At 42.8% G+C, this 25,579-nt stretch overlaps 1 protein-coding gene across 6 annotated transcripts in view; it reads right to left on the reverse strand.

The window, feature by feature from the left end:
* The window catches only part of LOC142107377 (histone-lysine N-methyltransferase PRDM9-like), a 62,695-nt gene that overhangs the window by 18,105 nt on the left and 19,011 nt on the right, over positions 1-25,579 (reverse strand). For all 6 annotated transcript variants that reach the window (XM_075190787.1, XM_075190784.1, XM_075190783.1 and 3 more), the window contains 4 exons: positions 18,340-18,529; positions 14,555-14,680; positions 13,432-13,703; positions 2,252-2,319 (listed from right to left, as the gene is read on the reverse strand). In XM_075190787.1, coding sequence (XP_075046888.1) covers positions 2,252-2,319; positions 13,432-13,703; positions 14,555-14,680; positions 18,340-18,529 — 656 coding nt within the window. The remainder of the gene's footprint in view (positions 1-2,251; positions 2,320-13,431; positions 13,704-14,554; positions 14,681-18,339; positions 18,530-25,579) is intronic.

The raw sequence follows: 25,579 nt of genomic DNA on the forward strand, positions 1-25,579 counted from the left end.
ATTACCTCAAATACTTATGTGATGTTAAACACTTTCCTGTCAAAAAAGACAAAAGTATTATAGGAGCGATATCTTTATTGGCTAACAAAAAAATATATAATATTTGCTAGCTTTCAGAGCACAGAGTCCCCTTCATCAGGCAACTTTACAAATGAATGACTGAGAAAAAGGCACAACATTTAAGAGGGGGGGGAATACATCATCAAGATAAGCTAAAGTAATAAAAACAAGGTTTTCGTTATGGATGGAAGAGTAAAAGTCCTACGAGTTCAGAGGTCTGCACTCTGCTGTAGGGTGTGAAGTGTGTCCATGTAGTGGGTCATAAATGCAGGTGTTAGACTGAGTCCTTTAGTCAATGAATGGAATGTTCTTATCAGCTTGAATTCCCATATTTTTCTCTCCCTGTCATTTTTAAAAAGACTTTTCAGTATTAGGACTTTTAAATCTGTCAGACTGTGTCCTGATCCAGAGAAGTGTTTACCCACAGGGGTGTCCAGAGTCTTCTTTATTGTGTTTCTGTGTAAATTCATCCTGGATTGCAGTTTCTGCTTGGTCTCTCCAATGAGCACCCTCCGGGCACCTTGTACACTGTATCATGTACACCACATTGGAGGATGCGCATGAGAATGTGTCAGTGATTTTATATTCCCGTTGTGTGTTGGGTATGTGGACTGTGTTTGTTGGTAGGACATGGGTGCAGGTTTTGCATTTTTTGCTTTTGCAAGGGAAGGTGCCAGTCTCTGATGGTGATGGGAGGGCACTTCTAACGAGGAGATTTCTTAAGTTTGTATGAAAGGAGAGGTAAATCTGGGAATATTTCCTTCAGTATATTGTCTTTCTGAAATATGGGTTGATGGTCAGCAGCAATTTTCCCCAAGATGTTCATGTGGGGATTGTAAGTGACCACTAGGGGCACCCTGCTGTTAACCTCCTTTTGCTTGTAATCCAGGAGACTACTCCTTGGGATCCTTGTGGCTCTGTGGATCTCCTCATCTATAACTATTGGATGGTATCCTTGTTGTAGGAATGTATTTCTCAGTGATAACAGGGGCTAGATTTACTAAGCTGCGGGTTTTAAAAAGTGGTGATGTTGCCTATAACAACCAATCAGATTCTATCTTTCATTTATTTAGTACCTTCTACAAAATGATAGCTAGAATCTGATTGGTTGCTATAGGCAACATCCCCACTTTTTCAAACCCACAGCTTAGTAAATCTAGCCCCAGGTGTTGTTTTCTGTCTTCACTATCTGAACAAATCTGAATGTATCTCAGAGCTTGGCTGTAAATGATGGACTTCTTTATGTGTCCTGGGTGAAAGCTGTTCCATCTCAGATATGCTGGGCGGCCTGTGCGTTTATGATAGACTGATGTTTGTTTAGTATTGTTTTTATTATATAGGGTCATGTATAAAGGTATCACTCCTATAATACTTTTGTCTTTTTTGACACAAAAGTATTTAACATAACATAGATTTTTATGGCTAACATGGTACTGTAATAATAATAAAAAAATATTTTTTGCTACACACTCAAATACTTATGTAAGAAAAGGAATTTGATTAAGCAAGAATGGGCGGCCATCAGTCAGTATGTGGCCCAGAAGTTGATTGACAGCATGTTAGGGCGAATTGCAGAGGTCTTCAAAAAGAAGGGTCAACACTGCAAATATTGACTCTTTGCATAAACTTAATGTAATTGTCATTAAAAGCATTTAACACTTGATGTAATTTTACTTCGGCATACCATAGCAACATCTGACAAAAAGGTCTAAAAGCACTGAAGCAGCAAACTTTGTGAAAACCAATATTTGTGTCATTCTCAAAACTTTTGGCCATGACTGTATTTAATATTTTTCAACAAATGATACAACGAATCCTAGAGGCCCACTGAAAGTCCTGTAACCACTGTAAGGAAACATCTACTAATTACTCATAATCATTTAGTAAAAACTCCCAGCACTATCTATAACTTTACTGTGTGGAATAAATACTTGTTTCTCTTTTGTCTCCTATGGGCTGGTGTAATTGTTTTTTAAATACTATATAGGTTCAAGAAATGTAAACTATAGTGGTTGCAAAATACATTACCATACAATAATATTCTGTTTACAAAATGAGTAACGTAAAATACACTATATACAGACTAATTGCTGCAGATCACTGTTATGTGAAAAATGTCTAACACTCAATAAAGCCCAAACTTATAACCTTAATTAAAATACTGCAAAAGAAATATTTTAAGGTTGCTTACCTCATCCAGTTAGCACTGTTTTCATCCCTTGCATCTATGTACTCATAACAATCTTTATCTTTAGTAATCTGCGGAATAATAGTTGTGTAAATATAACTACAATGCCATCTATTCCCAAGTGATTTAAAAGTGGACTCGATTAAATGAAAAGCAAGGGACACTAGTCCTCAGCAAGTTTTTCACCTTATATCAAGAACTCCACAATAAATAACATAACTCTGCAATACATTTAAAGAGGCAATATATTATATCTTTATGTTAGCTCTTCTGGCATTCAGATGTCCATTATTAAGGCAATACGTGCCAAAAAATCAAATTGATTGAGCAACTTCCACTTCTGTACTGTCTGAGAGGCATGTTGGTGTCAGTAGCTGAGGGGGAGTGCTGGCGCTGTATTGCCATTTGGAGCCTTCTGGGGAACCTCTTGGTAAGTTAGCTCTCAATTTAAAAACACATATATGTATGGCCCAAATATATGGGACTCTCACTGTTTAGAGTTAGTACCACCCTATTAGCAAAAGCGTCGTAAGGCGGGTGGCTTAAACATACATTTGCAAATGTGTACAACTGAGACTTTTGCATTTTTATGTACAAATATAAATGGCAGCTACCTTGCTGGTTATAACAGTGTGCTGGGGGATTTTACTCTGTGTTTGTTCCTTTCAGGATAACCCCACACTTTCAAGAACCTGCTATGAACCTATAAATTGATTGAGCAACTTCCCCTTCTGTATACAAAAATCAAATTAAGTCTGCTGTTTACCATAATATTTGTAACACATTGCTACGTTTTATTACACTCCACAAGTGCCAATAAACATGCCTCCCAACATCTGAATTTTAGTGATTCATGGTCATGTCATGCTGGGGGCATGCCCACAGAACCTGCTCTCCTACCTACCGTTCACTTCCTTAGTCGGGTCAGATAAAGACTCAGCGTCGATCTTATCTAGCACATCCCTGGGTATCCAGTGGGACACTTCCCTGTGATTGGCAGCTGGGGGAAATTACATACCCCAGAACTTGTTAACAGGTTTATAATCCATAAGGTGAGTTGATTAATTTTAATCAGAAGATCAAGATGAAGAAAGTCTAAATATAGGTGATCAGACCCATGCTGCAGAGCAATTGCTGAAGATTCAAAAATTGTGAGCATCTTCATTCTCTAATAGCTTATTCCAAAATCTGCCTTAGTGGATCTTTTAAATGGTCACTTTAAAGCTAGCTACACAGACATAGATAGTGATCAGTCTGCAATATGTGTGTATGTAGTTAAAACACGTTCAGTTCAGATCCAAAAGTGGTTTATAAAGATGTATAATTCAGTCAGATGTATTTGGGTCATAACCTAGGTGTTGCTAGGACAACAACTTGTCGGAAATCAAAAATAGTCTACATGAATTATGTCCTGTAACAATTTCTAACATTACCTACATACTGTAGCATTAAAACTACACAGTGTATATGTGTAACGGTCCAGAGACTGAATAGGAGTCCAGTAGCAGTAAGGAAGGCAGGCCACAAGAATATAATAAGGAATGGTCAACAATAGCCAGGTTCAGTACTCAGTAAGGCAATAAGTAAAGGGTTTAGGAAGAGGCGTAGTCGATAACTGAAGGAAGAATGCAGCAACAGGAACAGGAACTAGATTACAGACAGAAGCACAATAATATGGCAAGGAAGACAGGAACAGGCCAGCCTTTTATAGGAAGTCAAGGGGAGGAGCCATAAATGTTTGAACATCAGGAGATCAATGAAAACTGAGCTAGGACACAGAGTGAAGGCAAGGAGCTGTCCAGCATTCAGAATAGCTCAGTCAGCAGAGCAGCAGTCTGCAGAAGCCCTTGGTTGGAATTCTGACAATACGTGATGTGAAAAATATTTATCCATATCCCCTTACCCTTCTTAATTATGGATTATAGTTAAAATGGATTGGGCAAATTGTGGGAGTGGTTGGATATTCCTGCCTTATTGCAAAAGCTGGGTTGTATAATTTTGCTTAGGATTATTTAATGGTGTGACATTGGATACAGTGTAGAAAATAATTTATGTGTCACAAGAAAGTAAATATAACTATGAAGTAAATATATCTCTACATATAACCTCCATAAGGAGATGTGATGGAGGATAAGACAAAAGAAACCATATGATTACTAATGAAATCCAGAGGAGCAACACTTCTGTTTCTCTGTCTTCCTTTGGGGGACACCGGGGACTTTGGGGTATAGAGTAGGGACAGGGCAAACTGGCACTTTAAACTTCTGTTTAACTAAGCTCTAGATCCTCCCCCTCTATACCCCACCTCCTGTCCAGCCTCAGTCTAGTTTAAGTGCCCGGCGAAAGGGCTGTGTCTGGGCTGCTCAGCAGCCTTCTTCTGTTACTTTTATTATTTTATGGCAGGAATCTGCAGTATGCAGCGTGCGGCAAGCACTATATGGATGGGGGGGGTCGGAGGTGCTGTGAGAGGTGCCTTTGTTGCTAGCCTCCCTCTCCCAACATTTTCATACCCACCTAGGAGCCGGGCACAGTCGTCGCAGGCTGTGTCCGTCCTCCTGATCTGACAGTCAGATAGACTGCAGACACCGCGTGAGGAGGGGTGGCAGAAGGTAAGTGAAACCCTCTCCCAGCACAGTGCTGAGAGAGAGGGCTAGAAAATCGCAGTGTGTCCCTGAGCAGGCTGCTTCTTACTAGGAGCAGTCATTCTATGGAAAAAAAATAAATAAAAAAAAAAAAGATTCTATTTTTAGCTCAGGAGACAGGGTTAGGCAAGGGTCACTAAGATAGTGAAGCTCTGCTAGGCACTGGATTGTTGATTGTTACCAATTCAGTGCTGGGCCCTGGGGGGAGTGATGTTTCTTCTAATTACACTTCCTCCACGGTAGTCTCTCACTATTATGTGTGCAGACACCAGAATAAACAGCCATTTTATAGCTCCCCTTTTCTGTCCTGAGTCCTGATAGAAAGGTTTGGGTATTGTTATTTTCAAAAGTTTATTACTTTTACTCTGTGGGGTTTTATTGGCTGTATTGCAGGCTCCCTTTCTGTTCAGTTTTGTGGGCTGCTTGTTTTTAATATTGTGTTTAATTACACTGTTTTGTCCCATCTGTTAACATAGATACAGATATGGATAATCTGCGCTTCCCAAAGGAAAGTGGATGCAGCCAAGGGGATAAATTGTAAGGGAATGGTCCCAAACACTTGTTAATACACAGTTAACAGATTCCCCGGTGCGGCAAGGGGGAGGGAAAAAAGGGGGGGAAAGAAACGCCAAGCAACAATAATACTTGAAAGACAAAATAGTATTTTAACAAGTAGACCAGCCCGCGTACTAGTATATAATGCAGGTAAATAATCAAATAAACTCAATTAGCACAATATGAATCATACAAAAGCAGACAAATGTGATTGAACCGAATATGGGCACAGTCTTATAGCCAAACGCCTTTTGTTAGCAGTTAATAGCTCCTGATCAGGATCTATGTACGATTCATATTGTGCTGATTGAGTTATTATTATTATTAATTTTTATTTATAGGGCGCCACTAGGTGTCCGCGGCGCCGTACAGGGACAAACGAGATTACAATACGAGGTGAGACAGCACAGAACAGTAAACAATAATCACAGTAACTCAGTGAGCTCAAGGCACAGCTAGAGGGGAGGGGAGAGGGGAAGGTCAGCCAGCAACGGCACCTAGGAGGGAGGGCACAGATGAGAGGGAGACCCCCAGGGGGAAGAGAAGGGAGCGAGAGGAGACGGGGGAAGAGGGTCCTCGAGGAGGAAGGCAGGGTAGCTGGCGAGCTGAGTTAAAAGTGGTGAAGACAGGAGTAGAGAAAGCCCTGCTCAAAGGAGCGTACAATCTAAGGGGAGGGGTGGACTGACAGAGAAACACAGGAGATAGAGGGAGAGACGGAGGAACAGAGGATAGGGATAGGGGAAGTGTATTCGGTTATTTACCTGCATTAAATACAAGTACGCCGGCTGGTCTAATTTTTAAAATACTAGTTTGTCTTTCAAGTATTATTGTTGCTTGGCGTTTCTTTGCACCCTTTTCCCTCCCCCTTGCCGCGCTGGGGAATCTGTTTACCATCTGTTAACATGTCAGAAGGGAAAAAACCATGCGTGGTAAAGCTGGTGTTACATCAATGTTGAGTTTCACCTGGGCTGTCTGTCACGTTAAGCTACCATCATGTCAGTCAGGCGCGCAGGCTCTGTGCGCAGCCTGCCGGCTTTCAAACAGCATACCGTGTGATACAGCAGCTGCTGCTTTACATACGGCAACACATGCCTGGTTTGGTCTCTCTCCAATACAGTGGCTGAACTTGTTCAGTTGGTGCTGTCACAGGCTGTGGTCGCTCCATCTTCTGATTCTGCTTGCACTGTAGCAACTGAAATGAGTTCTAGGTCGCTAAGTCAAGGTTTGACTGTATCTCCCTGGCGGAGTCTGTACAGCCTGCTTGGGTACAGGGAATTGCATCCTCTGTACAGGGTTTGGTTTAGGTTTTTTCCTCTTAGAGAGGATGTTACAATCTGCGGCACCGTCTTCCTCACGTAAGCGTAGGAGGATGGCGCCACAACAGCAGGAAAATAAGCCAGATTTGACTGTAGTTCCCAGGATGAAGGTAATTTAGCGGTGAATTCTGACATGGATGCTCCTTCGGTTGTGGAGGAGATTCATTCGGTTCGCCAGAGTGTGGAGGAATTAATACAAGGGGTGTGTCAGGTACTTCACTTTCCTAAGTAAGAGGTTCCTCATGTTGCACAGGCTCCTCTTTTTGCACAGAAAAGTAAAAAAAGAAGAAAAAAAAATTCTTTCTTTTTCCTGGCTTCTTCCTTATTGGAAGATTTGTTGTCAGAGCCTTGGTCTTCCCCAGATAGCAAGTTCCAAGTATTTCGGTGACTGCAGTCGGTTTATCCTTTTCCTCCTGAAGTTATTTGCTAAATGGTAGACGCTTCCACGTGTGGATGCTGCAGTTACAAGGTTAGCCAAGGTAACTACTATTCCTTATCCTAACATAGCCACTCTTAAGGATGGTACAGACCATTAGGTTAAGGCCGTCCTTAAGTTAATTTTCGTGGCAGCATATGCCTCTTTCAGGCCTGCTTTGGCATCTGCGTGGGTTAACAAAGCAGTAGAATGCTGGTCAAAACACAGTTTTCAAGGTTTGTTGGCAGGCAGGCCTTCCTCTGAACTGCTTCCATTAGTGGAGCAAATTCAGAGGGCGATAGATTATTTACTATTTACGAGAGGCAGCTACATACTCCGGACTGATTGGTGCACGTATTTCTGCCTCTGCAGTTTCAGCTTGTCGTATTCTCTGCCTTAAGTCCTGGAAGGCTGATGGGGAGTCTGAAAAGGTTCTTGTGACCATACCATTTTCTGGGGGTCTTTTGTTTGGACCTCAGCTTGACTCCATTATCAGTCCAGCTACAGGTGGAAAGGGCACTTTTCTCCCAGTTAATGCTCCTAAACAAAGATTATCCAAATTCCAGTCCTTTCAGTCCTCAGGAAGGTTTGCGGGGTTAATATTCCTCAGGCCAATGTTCTACAGGCCAGTCATCCGTCCCTAGGGGTGGCTTGCTGCATGGGCGCCAGGCCTAGTCGGCTTGATGTCCAGCAGCGAAACCTGCAAACAAGCAGTCCACATGACGGACATTTTGCTCCTCCGCTGTCGCCAGTGGTGTGAGCTCGTCTTTTTTTGTTCAGGGATCAGTGGTTGCAGTCTACTACCGATGTCTGGGCTTGGGTGTAGTGGATTGAGGATACAAGATCGATCTGCTCGCTCTTTCTCCCAGACAGTTTTTGCCAAAGGGCTTCCCATTGTCCACGAAAGCGACTGGTTTTATGAGAAACGATTCTATCCCTCCTTTATTCCGGAGTGATGATTCGGGTGCCAGATTCTCAAAGAGGTTTGGGTTTTTATTACTACCTTTTTCTCGTACTAAAACCATAGGGCTTCTTCAGACCAATTCTGACTTTGAAAATGTTTCAACACCCATGTCACAGTGCTCAGGTTCAAGATCGAGTCTTTGAGCTCGGACATTGACGGCATAGAACAAGGAAAATTCATGGGGATTCTAGACATCAAAAATGCCTATCTTCATGTACCTATCTAGAGGGGTTATGAGTCGCTTTTGAGGTTTGCGGTTCTGTCAGAGCACTAACAATTTCAGGCTCTTCCCTTTGGTCTGGCCACGACCCCACGTATCTTCAGAGAGATCATGCCGGTCGTGGCTGCTCTGCTAAAGTCCAAGAGGATTACAATCATCCCTTGTCTGGACGATCTTTTTTTAATGACAGAGTCTCCAAAGGTGCTGTAGGCGACATATCCAAGTAGTAATCCAGATTCTAGTTTCACGGTTGGATTCTCAACTTCAAAAAGTCGAAGGGGTAGATGTATTAACCTCCGGTTTCTTCAACTCCCGCGAGTTCGGCGCTTAAATTTAAAGTGGCGCTGCCTTGTAAAGGGAAGTTTCCCTTTACAAGGCAGCGCCGCTTTAAATTTAAGCGCCGAAGACGCCGAACTCGCGGGAGTTGAAGAAACCGGAGGTTAATACATTAACCCCAAGTTGCTCCCATCTCAGCAAATGATCTTTTGAGTATTTTTATGTCACATCCGTCAAAACGGGTGTTCTTACCAACCAAGACAGGATTCTAGCCTTGTAGAACAGGGTAAGATCTTGGTTGGCGGCAAGGTAGCCTTCGGTACATTTCGCCATGAGCATTTTTGGCAACATGGTATTGACTTTCTAGCCGGTCCAGTTTGCTCAGTTTCATGCACGGCAGTCCCAGTTGGATCTTCTGTTGCAATGCAACAAATACCATCTGAATCCGGCGGCCCAGGTATTTCACCTGTCTCTGCAGACCATTTATTTGCTTCTTTGGTGGTTACATAAAACAGATTCTCGCCAGGGGACGCAATTTATCAATTTAAAATTGGACATTAATCACAAAGGATGCCATCCTTGGAGATTAGATGCCTTCTGTCTTCATGCTCGGTTTCAGGGTTTTTGTACTCAAAAGGAATCCAAGCTTCCAATCAATGTCTTCATGCTCTTATAAGCGCACAACACTTGCTGCAGGGAAGGCCAGTGAAGATTCAGTCAGACCATGCCACATCAGTGGCATACCTCAATCATCAGAGCGGTACCAAAAGTCCCTTGGCCATGCGGAAATTGTCCCTTCATCCTAAGATGTTTTGTCAGTTGGAATGGTGGGGTCACCCGAATATTGACATGGTGGCATCTCTGATGAACCACAAGGTTCTCCTCTTCTGCTCCCGTGCAAGAGATCCTATGGCTGTTGCAGTAGACGCCACGTCTGTCCCTTGGAGGTATTGCTTAGTGTACCTTTTCCCAACGGTAGCCATGCTTCCAAGGGTGTTAAGAAAGGTAAAGAGCGAGGGTGTTCCAGTTCTTCTGATAGCGCCGGATTGGCCGCAGAGGGCTTGGTACACCGACGAGCTCGGACCTGACGGTTGCCGCTATGCCCAGATCTATTAACTCAAGATCCCTTTTTGTCATCTACGTTTACAACATCTGCCATAACAGAGTGACTGTTGAAGCTATGATCCTAAGCGTTAAGGTGTTTCCGAACTTGTGGTGCAAACCATGCTTTGTGCTCAGAAACCAGCCTCTGCAAAGATTTCTCATGGAGTCTGTTCTTGCAGGAGGGGTTGGATGTAGGTTTGCGCCTTAGTTCTTTTTAAGGTCAGGTGTCAGCTTTTTCTGTCTTCTTTCAAAGAAAACTTGCTGTCATTCCTTATGTGCACATTTTCAATCAGGGTGTTCTTTATGTACAACCTCCATATGTTCTTCCGGTACCACCATGGGATTTGAATTTAGTGTTGAATGCTTTACGGCATCCGCCTTTTTGAACCTTTGAATATGGTGGAACTCAAACTTCTATCCTAGAAAAAGGTTTTGCCCATTTCTACGGCACGCAGTTTTTAGAGCTTGCTGCTTTATCTTACAAGTCTCCTCTTCTTGTTTTTCATAAAAGCAAGGCAGTTCTTCGAAACAGGACCTCTTTCCTTCCTACGGTTGTGTCTGGTTTTTATCTAAATCAACACATTGTCATTCCGGTCCTGAATTTTACGTCTGTTATTCGTCAAGCTTATAGTAAGGCTGGGGAGCCTGTCCCAGATAATCTATGCAAGCTATGGTGCTTCCACAGAACAGCTGTTTAAGGTGGTACACACATTCACTAACTTTTACAAGTTTAATGTGTTTGCATCCAAGAATGCAAGTTTTAGAAGAAAGGAGTTTCGTGCCATTTCTTCTGAGCGTTCCCTCCCGTCAGGGCCGGATTAACCCTAGGGCTAACTGGGCTACAGCCGAGGGTCTTAGCTCACCAGGGGAGGGGGGCGGCTCGGATCACCGGGGGGGGCCCTCACGGGGGAATGGAGGCTCCCTTAGCCCAGGGGCCTCCATTCCCTTAATACGGCCCTGCCTCCCGTAGGGCAGCTTTGGGATGTCCCCAATGTACCACACAGGAAGAGAAAATGGGATTTTTATACTTACGTAAAATCCGTTTCTCTTAGTCCATTGGGGGACACCGGGCGCACACCCTTAACGCTCTAGTTTCTCCTACAGTTTGACATGTAGTCTTGTTGGTAAGAGAATGCTGTTTGTTAATTTTATTCTCTTTTCCTGTTTCTCTCTATCTCCGCTTTCTGTGGGCTTGGTTAAACATAAACTGAGGCTGGACAGGAGGTGGGGTATAGAGGGGGAGGAGCTAGGGCTTAGTTAAACAGAAGTTTAAAGTGCCAGTTCGCCCTGTCCCTACTCTATACCCCAATGGACTACGAGAAACGGATTTTACGTAAGTATAAAAATCCCATTTTTTCTTATTTTAAACTGTCAATAGTGTCCAACAAGACAAGCGATATTCAGAGTCCAGGTTACATGTCACTGTTTGAAGGAGTTGCCTACCCATTTTGACTTGGATATCAAGCATTATGTTCACCTTGAGGAATTATATTGATTTAAAGTTCATTCCCACCACAAATAGACACATGGAATAACACCCTTTGATATTAAGGTTGCCTCTCACCATTAGTAAGTGAGTGTATGGCTACATGATTTTAAATCCATTTAATCTTTAGTAATACACACTATATTTTCAGTTTCCTTGGGGTACCAACTGCACAGAGAGATTCTTCTATATTGGACACCCATAAATATACATTATATAGTGTGGCAAGAGCCCGCTACTGCTGAAGCACACGCGAACAACTTCTTCCTATTTATGTAGTTTTATTGTCAGGATGGTAAATGTTTTGACACCGTACAGATTTCACAGCAATACTTGGAGACCCTAAACTTTAGCTAGACATAGCTCAGCTCTCTCAAGACCAGCCAGCTTCCCCAGCGTTGATCTCAGTGCACATATGATACAAACAAGCTTTTATACCTGATACTCCTCCCCCAGCCTTAGCTTGATGGACAGGTGACACACCCACCTTCTATTTAAAAGGAAATGCCCCATCACTGCCTCTGTTTGCACTAAAGAGACACACCCTGCCTGTTTGCTGAGAGGAAGGATTTCTCTGCATGTAAGTTTACCAAACTTAAACTATTGTTTGTTACACATAGGTCTTTACATTCTATCTAGGTGCATTGCTGCACAAATGTTTTACTTTACTGCCCTGCATATTGCCATCTAAATGCCTCCTTTTGTTACAATAGTTACACAAAGACGCTGTCACTTACCTCCACTCCTGAAAGTAAATATGTTCTGTGCTCAAAGGGCTGCTCTGGCAATGCTGCGTGCAGGGCCGCCATCAGGGGGGTACTGTTGTACCGGGCCCGGGCTCACCAGGGGGCCCGGTACAACAGCTTAGCACAGACTTACCTGGGGCCCACCGCTGGTCTCCACTATTCTGTCTTCAGCCTGGCTGTCACCGTGACAGCCAGGCACCAGGATCCGATCGCCGGGGTGGAGGATTCATTCCCCCTGCGATCATGTGCTCTGCCTGTGACAGATCACATGATCGCAGGGGGAATGATTCCTCCACCCCTGCGATCGTATCCTGGTGCCTGGCTGTCACGGTGACAGCCAGGCTGAAGACAGAATAGCAGAGACCAGCGGCGGGCCCCAGGTAAGTATGTGTTGCTCATGGGGGGGGGGGGGCGCTCATGGGGGAGGGCGGGTGGCACGGGGGCCCGTACTGGGCCCGATTTTTTCTGAAGGCGGCCCTGGCTGCGTGGCACCCCCACCAGTGCTAAACTGGTGAGTGAATACTGAACAGTAACTGGGGTGAAAGTTTAATCTGCTGTATAGCAGGCCTCTTATCTACTCACTGTGTAAGTGGCAAGTAATGTTCTCAGCAGTCTGGATCTCTGTTACACACTTTATAATGGCGCTATAGTTAGCGGTAATATAGTGTTTAACAAAGATCCTGGATTGCAAGTAGCACTTTACACAGTACTTACAGTCATGATAAATAAGAGCACAGTGCCCAGCTGCTTAAACTTTAAAGTAGCAAAATATTTGTGCAATTGTTAGGAAGTGTTCAAAACATAGTCTAGATAGCAAGGGCTGATGGAGGGTTACTCAGGATAGAACACATTGGTAAGAACATTTGAAGGCAAGATAACAGTGTTGACTAATAAGTAGAAGAAGGCAGTTTGTGAGAACTTATTGGAGGGCACTTGTAATTATTTACTGTGTGCATATTTTTCTTTTAGTGCTATGCAGTGTGTCACAAACAGCAGCATTTTATAATGAATGTAGCTATATTGGAGAACAGGTTATTTCTGTTATAGACTGTTAGCACGTTCAAGTCAGAGCTCATTGTATTACATTGTGTCATTCTGTGCCAGAGTTTGTCTACCTATTGGCTGTAGCTCATTTGTGTTCAATTATTACATTGTAACATTAATATAACGGATACATTCATTTATGTTCATTTTCTTATTCCCACTGCAGTAATTATGTGGGACATAGAACCAAGAGCTACACAGTAGTTTACCAACATTCTGATTTGGCTAGGGCAACACAACCGAAAAAATACAGCTTGGATCCAATGATAAAGATTTAATGTGTCACTTATGCTTCAACGTGCTGCATGACCTGTTTGTGAGCCTTAAAGACAGGTTTAAAACAACCCATGTGGTTAAAAACAACAGCAGAAAATATCCATATACAGATCAGATATAATTTAATGAAGTGTCTAACCAGCCAAGAGTAGCCACTACTAGCTGCCTCATCTTCATCAGTTGCAATTCCCTCATAAGGTCCAAAGTGTGTTCCTTTGGGAAGTGTTGTGCCCTCGTTCCAAACACCTAAACCAGCACGTGGAATCCCAGAACTTCTGATACTCATTGAGGGTGGTAGTGTAAGTGCTGCCCTCTTATCGGTCCCTACTTCAACTACCGAGTCTTGCATGAAAACTGGGGCACCATGTTCTTCACACTCATCAAGGAAAAAAGACTGACATTCTTCACAGACTAGAATGTAAAAAAGAAACATCAAAGTGTGGTATTTATATGAATTTTATACATTCAATACAGACAAAGGGATCAGGTTAGAAGACAAAAAGGAGCATAAGAAACACATCCAAATTAGAGGCTGGATATGAAGTGATGAATAGCTGTTGTGCAGTAAGATCTGAAGATCAATGTTAAAGTGAGACTCCTTGTACTACCATATTTTACTGCAGCTGTGCAGAGACTGCTGAGATAGGTCTTTTATACAGCAATATACAGCTGCTGGACTACAAAACTTACGTTGCTGGTTAGTAAAAGCTATCTATTTCTGTTATTCATTGCTCTCACACAGATCTCAAATGAAGGTACATATGCATGTATTTTTTCCTGATATATTGTCCCTATGTTTTGTGTGTTTAAGTATGTATGATTATCTATTTGTTTTGTATAAATGCACAGCAGAATCTGTGTGCAAGTGGCTAGAAGGAAATAACTATGTACCGTGTATGATTTCGAATCCCACGTGTAGGAGGTCTGCTATGATATATATCCGAATTAAGTCTAATACAGAATCAATGTAAAGCAGAAAAGGAATAGTATTTCTTGGATATACTGGAAACTACTTTTGCGAGTGGCTAAATAAGGAGATTATTTAATGAATGGTCATTATCGTATTTGCCTCACTATAAGTCCATCACTGTAATTAGCACAGTCTTTTATATACATGGATGATTGTTTTTATCATTTAGTAATATGCATTATTCATCCACTTCTAACAATCATTTTAGTCTAATCCCATGTTGTATTATTACTATGAAATGTAAGTTTTTTTTTAATGCATGACGTCTAAAAACAGAGATATGTGGACATACACAAGAAGTCGTCATCTTGTAGTTCATTTGTTTCTGTATATATTTTTCTCTCTTTGTTTCTTAAACTGTAAGTTCTGCAGCACGGTTTCTCCTTATCATCACTTGCTGAACAATCTTTCCTATAAACTAAACAAAGACACACTGATAATGAAACAATTTGTCCAGATATCGATTAAGTATTATCTACCCAGAGCCAGGACAAACATAAAGTGTTTCTGTACTTACATTAAAACCTTTACTTGAACTCCATTAGGGGACATTGGAACCATGGGCTATAGAGGTGTGTGCAGAAACACTTTAAGAAAATCTTACTCTTTCTGACCTCATCCCCCTCTATATCCCCTACCCGGGAGCAAGTAAATTATTTTTCTAACCCAGACCCAGTACAGGAAAGAGAGTAATATATAAATAAAGGGGGAGAAAGAGAGAAACAACAAAGATTAAATTGTCCTCTAAATGCAAACAACTTAAGTCAAAGAAGGAACAAAAGGATTTAACATAAGTACAAAATTCCTTTTTTCTCTAGCATTCATTCGGTGACATTGGAACCATGTGGTCTTCGCAACACAGCCCTTATGGGAGGCATCGCACTGAACTTTCTGTCCAAAATTAGTGTCCTTGATGCAAAACATTGGAGACCTTTGTGAAATTATGGAAAGAAGAACAAGTGGTCACCCAGCACAGCTGCTCCACCAAGGCTCCATGCCACGCTCTTATACTTTCAGTAACAGGTTTACTTGGTTCAGTATATGTCTGACAAATTACCATTGTAATCAATCTGGCAATTGTTTGGTCATTGGCCAACTCCTCTTTTGTGTGTAATCTTTAGAGCTCTGATAAGATCCAAAAGTAGAAAAGACTCGTCCACATATATAGATCACTCTAGACTTAAATCAGGAGATTGTAATTCATAATCTAAGTGGGATTTTGATTTTATCTTTGCTTGACACAAGGGCTTTGTACATAAAACAGCCCTGTCCTTGTAAAAAACAATATAAGGGCATTCTGTCTGAGCTGAAAACGCCATGACGGGCCTCTTGCCATCTTTAAAACCTCCATATACCAAGACTTACTTGGCAAATCCAGAGCTACAACGAATGCACGAAACCTTCCCTTTTTCAACTTTGTGAGAGCTCTTAGTAGCATACCTATCAGAAGAAATAGGTAAACAAGACAAAAGTTACACAGAACAGACATGGCGCCTTCTAAAGACACTTTTGGGTCACTTGTCTTTGAACTATAATGATCTACTTTGTGCTTCAGAAGAGATGCCATCATGTCGACATCTGTTTGACCCCAGTTCTTGATTATACGTAGATGAAAGGACCATTCTTCGGGATGTATGCCTGCTGAGAAAGTCCACTTTCCAGTTCTCTACTCTCAAAATGAATACTACAGAGATCATGTCATGAGCTGCGGCGGTACGCAGCATCCTGGCGTGATGTAGCAGCTGAGCACGTGCATTAATTACAATGCACTGTTATCTTTGTGGCATAGAGTAGGAGGGTGTAGCGACATCCTCCAACTCCAGGGGGAGTTCTCGCATGATTCTAATTTGTTCATTTATATATTTATACAGGTTCCTGGTTTATGATATGACCTATGCCAGTTCTAAGCTAGTAATTAATTAGCAGCCTCCTGAGGCTGATTGTCAGCCCTGTCCTCCTCCTTTCTGATTTGTCCATCAAAGTATTTAAGGCAGTGAGGACTGGGCCTCACTGCCGGTTATAGTCCCTGCTCCCAAGCATACTTCTCCTGCTGTTTTCTGTATCACTGTTGCTGACCCTTGGCCTGGATTTTGACATTGCTGATTTGCCTGTGACTCTGACCCCTTGCTCGGATACTGACACTGCTGTTTGCCTGTGACCCTGATCTCTTGCTTGAATTCTGACACCGCTGAATTGCCTGTGACCCTGAAACCTTTTCCTGGATACTTGACACTGTTATTTTATCAGTTACCCAGGTTCTTTGCCTGGATTCAGACACAGATCTCCCGTGTGTTCAGTCCATCAAGCCTGGGCCTTGTAGTGCTGCGAGACTGTATACTACCACCTTCCACCAGAAGTTCCTCATCTTTGTAATCACCTGCGCTACGATCTCAGGTTATCAGCTCCTACTACTAGAGAACAAGACCTGGGGGCATCCGAGTACCTGTGAGCAAGTTCAGCTCTACGGGAAAGGCGGCTGCTATAGGCAAAGACCTCTGAAGCAGTTCTAGGAGTTGATACCTGGGGCGTGAGCTATAACAGACCACCAGAACGTTGAATTCCACCCAGCATACGCTCCCCTTTTTTTCATTGCCAGGGAGGTCTTTGTTCCTCCCTGCTGTGCCATTCTCAAATTTAATTTTTATTGGCTTTACCCTTAGAAAACGTTGAACTTTGGCAAGAGCATTTAAGATCGATTTTAGTTCCAGGACACTAATTAGAAATCTTGACTCCTGTTGGGAGCACTAAAAGGGTCACCGGTCCCCAGCTCTGTGGACTGGCATCTGTCACTATGATTGTCTAGTACCAAACTGTTAATGGACAGCCTCTGATGAGGTTGTCCTTATTAAACCAACAAAGGAGCAAACGCGTCTTTGGGGCATCCACATGAATTAGATTTGGATAGATTTGATTTGTTCCATTTCAATAGTAGTTCTATCTGGAACTCCTTCGAGTGTAACTGAGCAAACAGGATTGCCTCAAAGGATGACACCATCTGTCCTACCACTCCGATGCCTAGACTTACAGACATCCCAGAAATCCCTAAGCAAAAAAGATTTTATGCCCGCAATGGAAAATGGATGTACCTCTATTAACAGTATCCCATTTGATTAATTCTGCACTTATATTTTAGAAGGGGAGCTATTTCAACATAAACTAAGCAAATTTCACTAAAAGTTTAGAATGTATTTGAGCGTTGTGCTTTATTTTTCCCTTTTCATATGAGCAGCCTGTTCATTCCAATGGTGTTGTATGCTACATGTAGAAAACTCACTGAAATGAATAGAAAATTTAAATGAATGCACCATCAACATGAATTGCGATCATTGTCATTCTGCGATGGGGCTTCTAGTGATCCTATTTTGTTGTTTTTTTTTAATTTCTTTTTTCCCATGGATTGCAAGATTTTATCTTGGATTACAAGATCAGTTAATTTAATATTTGTGTGTTTGATTTATTTACATATTTTTACTATTTTAGTATAATGGAACAGGATATTAAAGTCCCCTTTACCATTATATTGGGATCACTTAGTTGGGGCTACACGGGTCCCAATATTACTCATAAGCCCCAACCACCCCATACCAGGGAGGCTGGGAAGAGCCCTAGTGCTTCCAGGCTTCCTCTCCTATCTATCATGGGCTTGATTTTCACAAGAGCAGGGGCACAGTTGTTTTCTCCGTTTTGGGTGACCAGCTCAGACTGACTAGCAAATGGGCTGGTTGAGGAATTTGAGAAGGAACAGTCCCCATTTTTAATGTTTGTACAAAGCTCCCATACATTTCAATTACTCATTCATTTCTATGGGGATTCTAAACATACTGTACACACTGAAACCCCCTATTGTAATGAATGGGCTATTAAAAGGAATGATGAAAATCCCATACCACTTGAGTTGTGGACGCATCTGCAAACGCATGCTAACGTGTCAAAAGCATATCAAGTACATGTGAACCGCATAGCATATGAATGCGTTTTCACGCAAAAAGAATCAGACATATCAAGTATTGTTTAAAATAGCAACGTTTTCAGTAATATAAGGTGCAAAATATCAGCGTAAAGACTGTGAGCACTTACTTGTTAACTCGGTACCTGAATTCTCAACACCTTGGCTTTTATCAATACTATGACAGTTATCAGATTCAGAAGTGACATATTTGGCTAAATCCTGATGACCATTGTTCTTTTCAGAATGAGTGAAGCCAAGACTCTGCTGACTTTCATCATCTTCGTCATTGCATGATAGAGCATGGGTTGTCTCTATATTCTGTAAACGAGTGAATGTTTTACTAAAACAGAGATTTTAAATACTTTAGTTTATTAGTAAATCACAATTGCATTTTTTAATGAAAGCCACTAGGCCCTTAGCTCAGTAGTTATACAAAGGAAAGCCATTAGATAGGCACAAAGAAGCTCACGTAGAGGTGGATGTACGTCTAGTTTATTTGTGTAAGATACACATTGTCTTACTGCGTGTGGGTAAGCAAAGAAAAAACCCCCACATATATCAATATGCAGGTTTTGCCACATCTTACGACTACTTATACCTGGAGAGGAAGATTGGGCCAGAAATACATAGGCCAAGTACACGTAATTGCAATTCAAGACTTTAAAGTAGATACGCCTGTCTGGTGGAGTATATTTTGGTAGGCGCTTCTGACGGATTGCGGACTGATCCCTATGTGAGTACGAGATACGTTAGAGGCGTTGCTATATCAAGTGTCAATTTACCGTACTTATTTACCATTTACATTTGCAGTAATGCTGGAAAGAAGATTCCCATTGGATTTTGTAAGAGGTATTTTTGATATTTTATATTGAGAATACGTCTTTCACATTCACAACCAACAATGTAAACAAGATTTTTTTTTTTGTGCCTATGATATTTATATTAGAATGCTAATACAATTTTGTATGCATTGTTTACAGTGTTTCTGGCATTTACAACTAACAATGGTAACACACTACTCTGTATTGTATTTTTCACACGTGTATAATTGGTTCTTGTTTCTCAGTGTTTTTCTAACTTGACTACATCACACAATATATTTATGCGCAGTTCAATGCAGAACTGTTACTTATACATAAGTCTACTTACGATGTAGACCTAGCAAAGTTTTTACAACCACATGTATCATGTGTTGTAGGGATATGAAATATATATATAACCGTTTACATAATTTTGCTTAACAAAAAAATTGCACAAGCTGAAGAATAAAAAGTATGGAGCAAGTATTCATTTTAAAAATCCAGCACTATTTTTAAGGATTCTGTTGCAGAATTCACACACATAAAAGATTTCCTCTGTTTGTTGTTCTTCGTTCACATAGACTTAGAGGTTGATAGTTTCCATATTTATGAACCAATATCGCCAGCAGCTGCGAAGATGCAGAAAGCATTATTACAGTTCATACGTTAGCCTGTGTTGGATGCTTGACACACAAGTGAGAAGCAGCTCACACCTCCGGCCATTAAGGAATGTTAGGCGATGTACCAGCACTCGACCCTCATAGCTTTGATGGACGCCCTTACTCCTGGCAGTGTGGCTCGTTGCCTAGCAACAGGACACGACTCTGGGTCTCTGACGGCCAACAGTGTAGAAAGCGTTCCGTTGCTAGGCAACGGGATGCAACTTTCCAAAAAAGTGGTCACTGACCACCAGAAATACTTTAGCACAGCCTATTTAAGGCACTGATCCATTGCCAGAATATTGGATCACTCCTTGGTCTGATGCTGGTTCCTGTCAGTATAGTGCCTGCACCTTTGATTCCTTTATACTGAATTTCTTGTTGCAAACTTACTTGTTCCTGACAATCCTTTGCCTCATGTTCTAGGTCCCTTTGGATCTGGGTTCTGTTTGGACTCCTAGTACTGACCCAGTTAGTCTACTACGCTCTGTCTATGATTCTAGCCACCTTGCTAATGGCTGGCTCTGAAGGCCGCGACCTGCACGTCCCATGCAGCTAAGACAAAAACTCCTTGCAGGGATCCCTGGTGAACACTGTGAATGTATTAAACTCTGCGCCTCTTTGCTCAGTAGCGTCAACTGCTACCAGGTGTACGTTCACCTTCCCAGTGTAATTTCTGACATGTAAACTCTGAAGATTGTGCAAAGCAACCTTGAGCCTATTATTGGCAACCACACAACAATAGCACCTCTAAGTAAATTGTTGGCTGTGTTACATTCCTGTGTGTCTGGCTTATTTCAGACCACAGTAGCTGTAGTGGCATGGATGCAAGACTGCTTTTAGTAATGATACAGTTGTTCATTGCCATGAATTGCTGTGTGTGGTGTCTTGATATCCTGTTTGTAGAGAGCTGTATTGATGTTACACGAAACTAAGCGAGTGGTCCCTTTGGTTGTTATTGAGTAAGAGAAAATTAGTTGAAATGTGCACAACCGAGTCATGTGCGAGGGCTGAGAAAATGTTAGAATTAGTCAAAGCAGTATAAACAGTGTTTTAATGAGAGCTACAATTGAGAATCCAAGGTATAGCATGATGAATGTTGCAGAGATTAGACAATAGATAGTGGTACAAATTGAAGGGTTACAGATGGGAGTAGATATATGTGAGTATGGAAGTAGAAAGATGAAAGCCAGTTATAAGAAGGTATAAAAAGTTGCAATCATAAATGGTGATCAGAGAAGAAAAGATAGAAGTATTTTTTTATCATCAATCGTTTTTATTGAAATTTTTTAAGTAAATGGGGGGGTACAGAAAAAAAAAAAAGGGGGGGGGGGAGGGGGGGTGGAGTTCGAACACACCAATATAGCATTTGCAAGTTATAGACAGTATACAATATATAGTATTCAGTTTACTGTGGAACTTTAAACTAACTCACCAGACCTGGCCTAGGAAAACCCGACATAAACACTCAATCAGGGCGCAACTATTGACAAAGAACCACCAATAGAAGGGGGAGGAGAAGAAGGGTTATTTACTGGAGCCCCATCCCCGTTGGTCATGTAGACATGCCATTCAAACCATTTCATCAATGTGGAAGATGGTTTCATTGAATAAGGGACATCTAGTGTTTCCATTTCAAACGCATACTGGACTTTGGTAATTACCTTTGACAGAGAGGAGGGGGGACCGGTGCTCTCCATGCCTGGGCTATGGCGGCAATAAGTATATGATTAAACACATAACAGGCCTGTCTCGGGAAATGAGGCGGATATACCTGCAGGAGGGCAATCTCAGGGGTCTGAGGAAGATCTAATTTGGTCACTCTCTTAGCTAGGTCAAATACCTGAGCCCAGAAAGAGCGCAAAACCGGGCATGTCCAAAAGATATGAAGCAAATCCCCAACCAACGAGCATTGTCTCCAGCCCAGCTTAGACTGGGAGGGCCACATTTTATGGATTCTAGAGGGGGTCAGGTAAAGTCTATTAACTAGCTTGATGATCAGTGTGGTTTAAACATTTGGACATGCGAAAAGCATTTACATAGAATGCCTGCCACTGGTCCTCTGTGAGGGCTATCTGGAGATCTGATTCCCACTGGAGTTGACTAGAGCACTTGGCTATTGGCTCCGGGGAGGTGAATCCGTACCAAAAGGTGATCCCAGCTCTATTATTTCCTTTCGTAAGTTTCGAGAGGAGCGTGGCTGGGAGGGCCTGTAGGGACAGATTATATCTCGAGGGGGAAGATATCCAATGTCTGATTTGTAGGTATTTGTAAAAATCTCTCGCAGGTATATAGAATTGGTGTTGGATTTGCGTGAAAGACATCAACCAATGGTCATCAAATAATGATCCTAGGACTACCATGCCATTCGCTATCCATAGGGACAAATTTACATCCGGGATCAATTTAGCCAAAGCTCTCAATGACAGGTTCTTAGTGGGAAGAGATATGGTAGATGAGTTCTCAATCAGCTTATCCCAGGCCCTCAACGAGTCACTAGCTAGCCAACACAGGGACCCACATGGAGGGCGCCACCATCTAGGCAGCCAGAGTAGATCCTGCAAGGGGAAATGAGGATTGCGAGCCCTTTCCAAATCTACCCATGGCTTTGTATTGGGGGGGGAGAGACCAGTCTCTAAGTTGGGCCAGAAGGATAGATAGAAGTATTTTTAAACATTGTCTTGCTGCCTATAACCCCCATCACATTGAGGTCATTAAAAGAAGGTTTGCGTGCATGCTAATGAGTGTTATACTGCTTTTGTTCCAAACACATTTTAGTCAGGAATGTTATATTTTATGAAATATCTGTTTCTCTTGAACAACATAGAAATGCATTAATAATTCCAATAAAATATTAGGATAAGAGGATTTCTGTACTTACGTTAAATCCGTTTCTCTGATTCCGTCTAGGGCACACTGCTTACCATGGGTTGTGGAGGAAGCTTGGGGAGTTGGCACCTAACTAGTTAACTTTTAGTACTGCCGACAGACCCCTCCCCTCTACAATCCCCCTGCCTCTTCCTGTCAGTTAATTAAAAAGCCCCAAGGAGAAAAGGCCAATCAACCAAAAGCACACAGAAGAAAAGCAGAAGGGAGTGATCGCAGTGTCCCCCAGACGGAATCAGAGAAACAGATTTAACGTAAGTACATAAATCCTCTTTTCTCTTTCATCCAGTCTGGGGGACATTGCTTACCATGGGGACGTTCTAAAGCAGCCCCCTAAGAGTGGGACTACTCTGAAAATCCCGCTCGTAAAGCATTACGAGCGAGATTTGCATCCACAGATGCAAATACATTAAACTGGTAACATTTTGTAAAGGTGTGGCCAGAGGACCAGGTGGCTGCCCTGCAAAGCTGCTCTGCAGAAGCCCCATTTCTTGCTGCCCATGACGCCCCTACCGATCTGGTGGAATGGGCCGTAAGTCTCTCCGGCCAGGACGGTTAGCCTTTATGCAAGCTTGCTTAATGGTTGCAGTAATCCATCTTGCAATGGACTGTCTTGAGACTAGCATCATAAATAACAAACAGAGAATCAGTACGTCTAATCTGAGAAGTTCTCTTGACATAAATGCGGAGAGCCCTAACCACATCTAACTTTACCATAGACTGTTGATCCGAATGGAAAGTAGATGAGAAGACCGAAACTACAATTTCCTGGTTCAGATGGAAAGCCGAAACTACTTTTGGAACGAAGGAAGGGAGGGTTCTTAACACCGCTCTGTCCTCGTGGAAAACCAGATATGGCTCCCGACAAGACAGAGCTCCTAATTCCGAAACCCTATGTGCAAATGCAATAGCCAAAAGGAAGAGGACCTTCCAGGTCAACCACTTCAAATCTGCCACAAGTAATGGCTCAAAAGGAGGCCCCTTAAGCATATCCAGTACCAGGTTGAGATCCCATGGTGCTGTGGGCGGAACATAGGGAGGCTGAATATGCAAGACTCCCTGGAGGAAAGTTCGAATATCTGGTAAATCCGCTAATTTCAGGTGAAAAAATACTGACAGAGCCGAAACCTGAACTTTTAAAGAACCTAACCAAAGCCCTGCTTCCAGGCCATCCTGAAGGAAAGCCAACAAGCAAGGGAGGCGAAAAGATGACGAGTGACATGTCTTATTTTCGCACCATCTGATGTAGGCTCTCCAAATCCGGTGATAGATGCAAGCTGAAACTGGCTTTGTGGCTCGCATCATAGTATTCACTACGCTGGAGGAAAAACCTCTAGCCCTCCAGAGGCTGGCTTCAACAGCCATGCCGTTAAACTGAGCTGAGGTAAATTCTAATGACGGAAGGGACCTTGCAGAAGAAGGTCGTCTCGAGACGGAAGACGAAAACCTTGTCCTTCCGCCATAGAGATTATGTCCGCTTACCAGATTCGGCGCGACAATGAGGGAGCTATTAGAATTCCTGGCAGACTGCCCTGCCTCACTCGTCTGAGTACGCGAGGAAGCATGGGAATCGGAGGAAACAGGTATCCCAGCCTGAACACCCATGACATTGTCATAACGTCAACTGCCACCGCTAAGGGGTCTCTTGCCCTTGCGCAAAACCTGTGAACCTTTCTGTTGTGTCTGGAGGCCATGAGATCTATGTCCGGAAGACCCCACCTCTGAACCAGAGACTGGAAAACTTCCGGATGGAGTGACCACTGTTCCGGCATCATCTGGTATCGACTTAGGTAGCCGGCCTCCCAATTCTTTATTCCTGGAATGAAAACTGCCGATATTGCTGGAACAAATTGTTCTGCCCAAACCAAAATTTGAGCTGCAATATTCATTTCCGCTGCACTCCTGGTTCCTCCTTGCCTGTTGACATATGCCACTGCCATGGCATTGTTGGACTGAACTCTGACAGGGTGGCCCTGAAGGGGGGACTGGGCCCCCCGGAGGGCCAAAAGAATAGCCTTTAACTCCAGCACGTTTATTGATAGGGCTGATTCCTGAACCGGCCGAAGTCCCTGGAGCCGGAGGTGCAGAATTACCGCCCCCCAACCTTTCAGGCTGGCGTCCGTCGTGGCTATGATCCATGGCCATGGAGCGAAGGACCTGCCCACTGTCATGTGATCCTGAATCAGCCACCACTGAAGCGATTCTCTCGCCCTTGGAGATAGAGAGATCCTCTGGAGATCCAAACGTAGGTGGGATCCTGACCATTTTGTCAATAGATCCCACTGAAAACAACGACAATGGGCTCGACCGAAGGGGATGGTCTCGAAGGAGGCCACCATCTTTCCCAGCAGCCGCATGCACAAGTGCATTGAGGGGTTGGGAGAAGACAAGACCTGAGTTGTTATACTCAGATTGAACTGATCTTCTCGACAGGTAGAAACACCCTTTTGTCACGGGCACTAGGAGTTTTACCCAGAATTCACCAGATGTAGCTACACTTACCAGAAGTACGGACCTCTGGGTAGTGTGGTGAATCGATAGAACCATACAATGGAATAGAGGAAAGGAATGTCAATACTATAAATGTTGAGTCTTGGCACCGTGGAACCATAATGGAAAAGTCAGCGACTTGCATTTACAATACAGAAGCACTTGTAGATTTAGTCCAGCCAATAGATATCATACAGAGTAGTAGCTATATCACAAGGAAACATGAATGGTCAACAGCTGGTAAGTCTCACTACAGATATGTAGAGAAGACTTATCCAGCGCAGGTGTGTAACAGAATAGCGCGAGTGGTCTGCAATTGGCAAGTTGTACCACTTGATGTGCAGGGACGACTTGTCCAGGTGCAAGCGGGGAATGGAGTAACGTGAGTGGTCTGCAATAGACAAGTTGTACCACTTGATGTGCAGGGAAGACTTGTCCAGGTGCAAGCGGGGAACGGAGTAACGTGAGTGGTCTGCAATAGGCAAGTTGTACCACTTGATGTGCAGGGAAGACTTGTCCAGGTGCAGGCGTGG

The sequence above is a fragment of the Mixophyes fleayi genome, chromosome 11 (assembly GCF_038048845.1).
Source record: "Mixophyes fleayi isolate aMixFle1 chromosome 11, aMixFle1.hap1, whole genome shotgun sequence".
NCBI lineage: Eukaryota > Metazoa > Chordata > Amphibia > Anura > Limnodynastidae > Mixophyes > Mixophyes fleayi.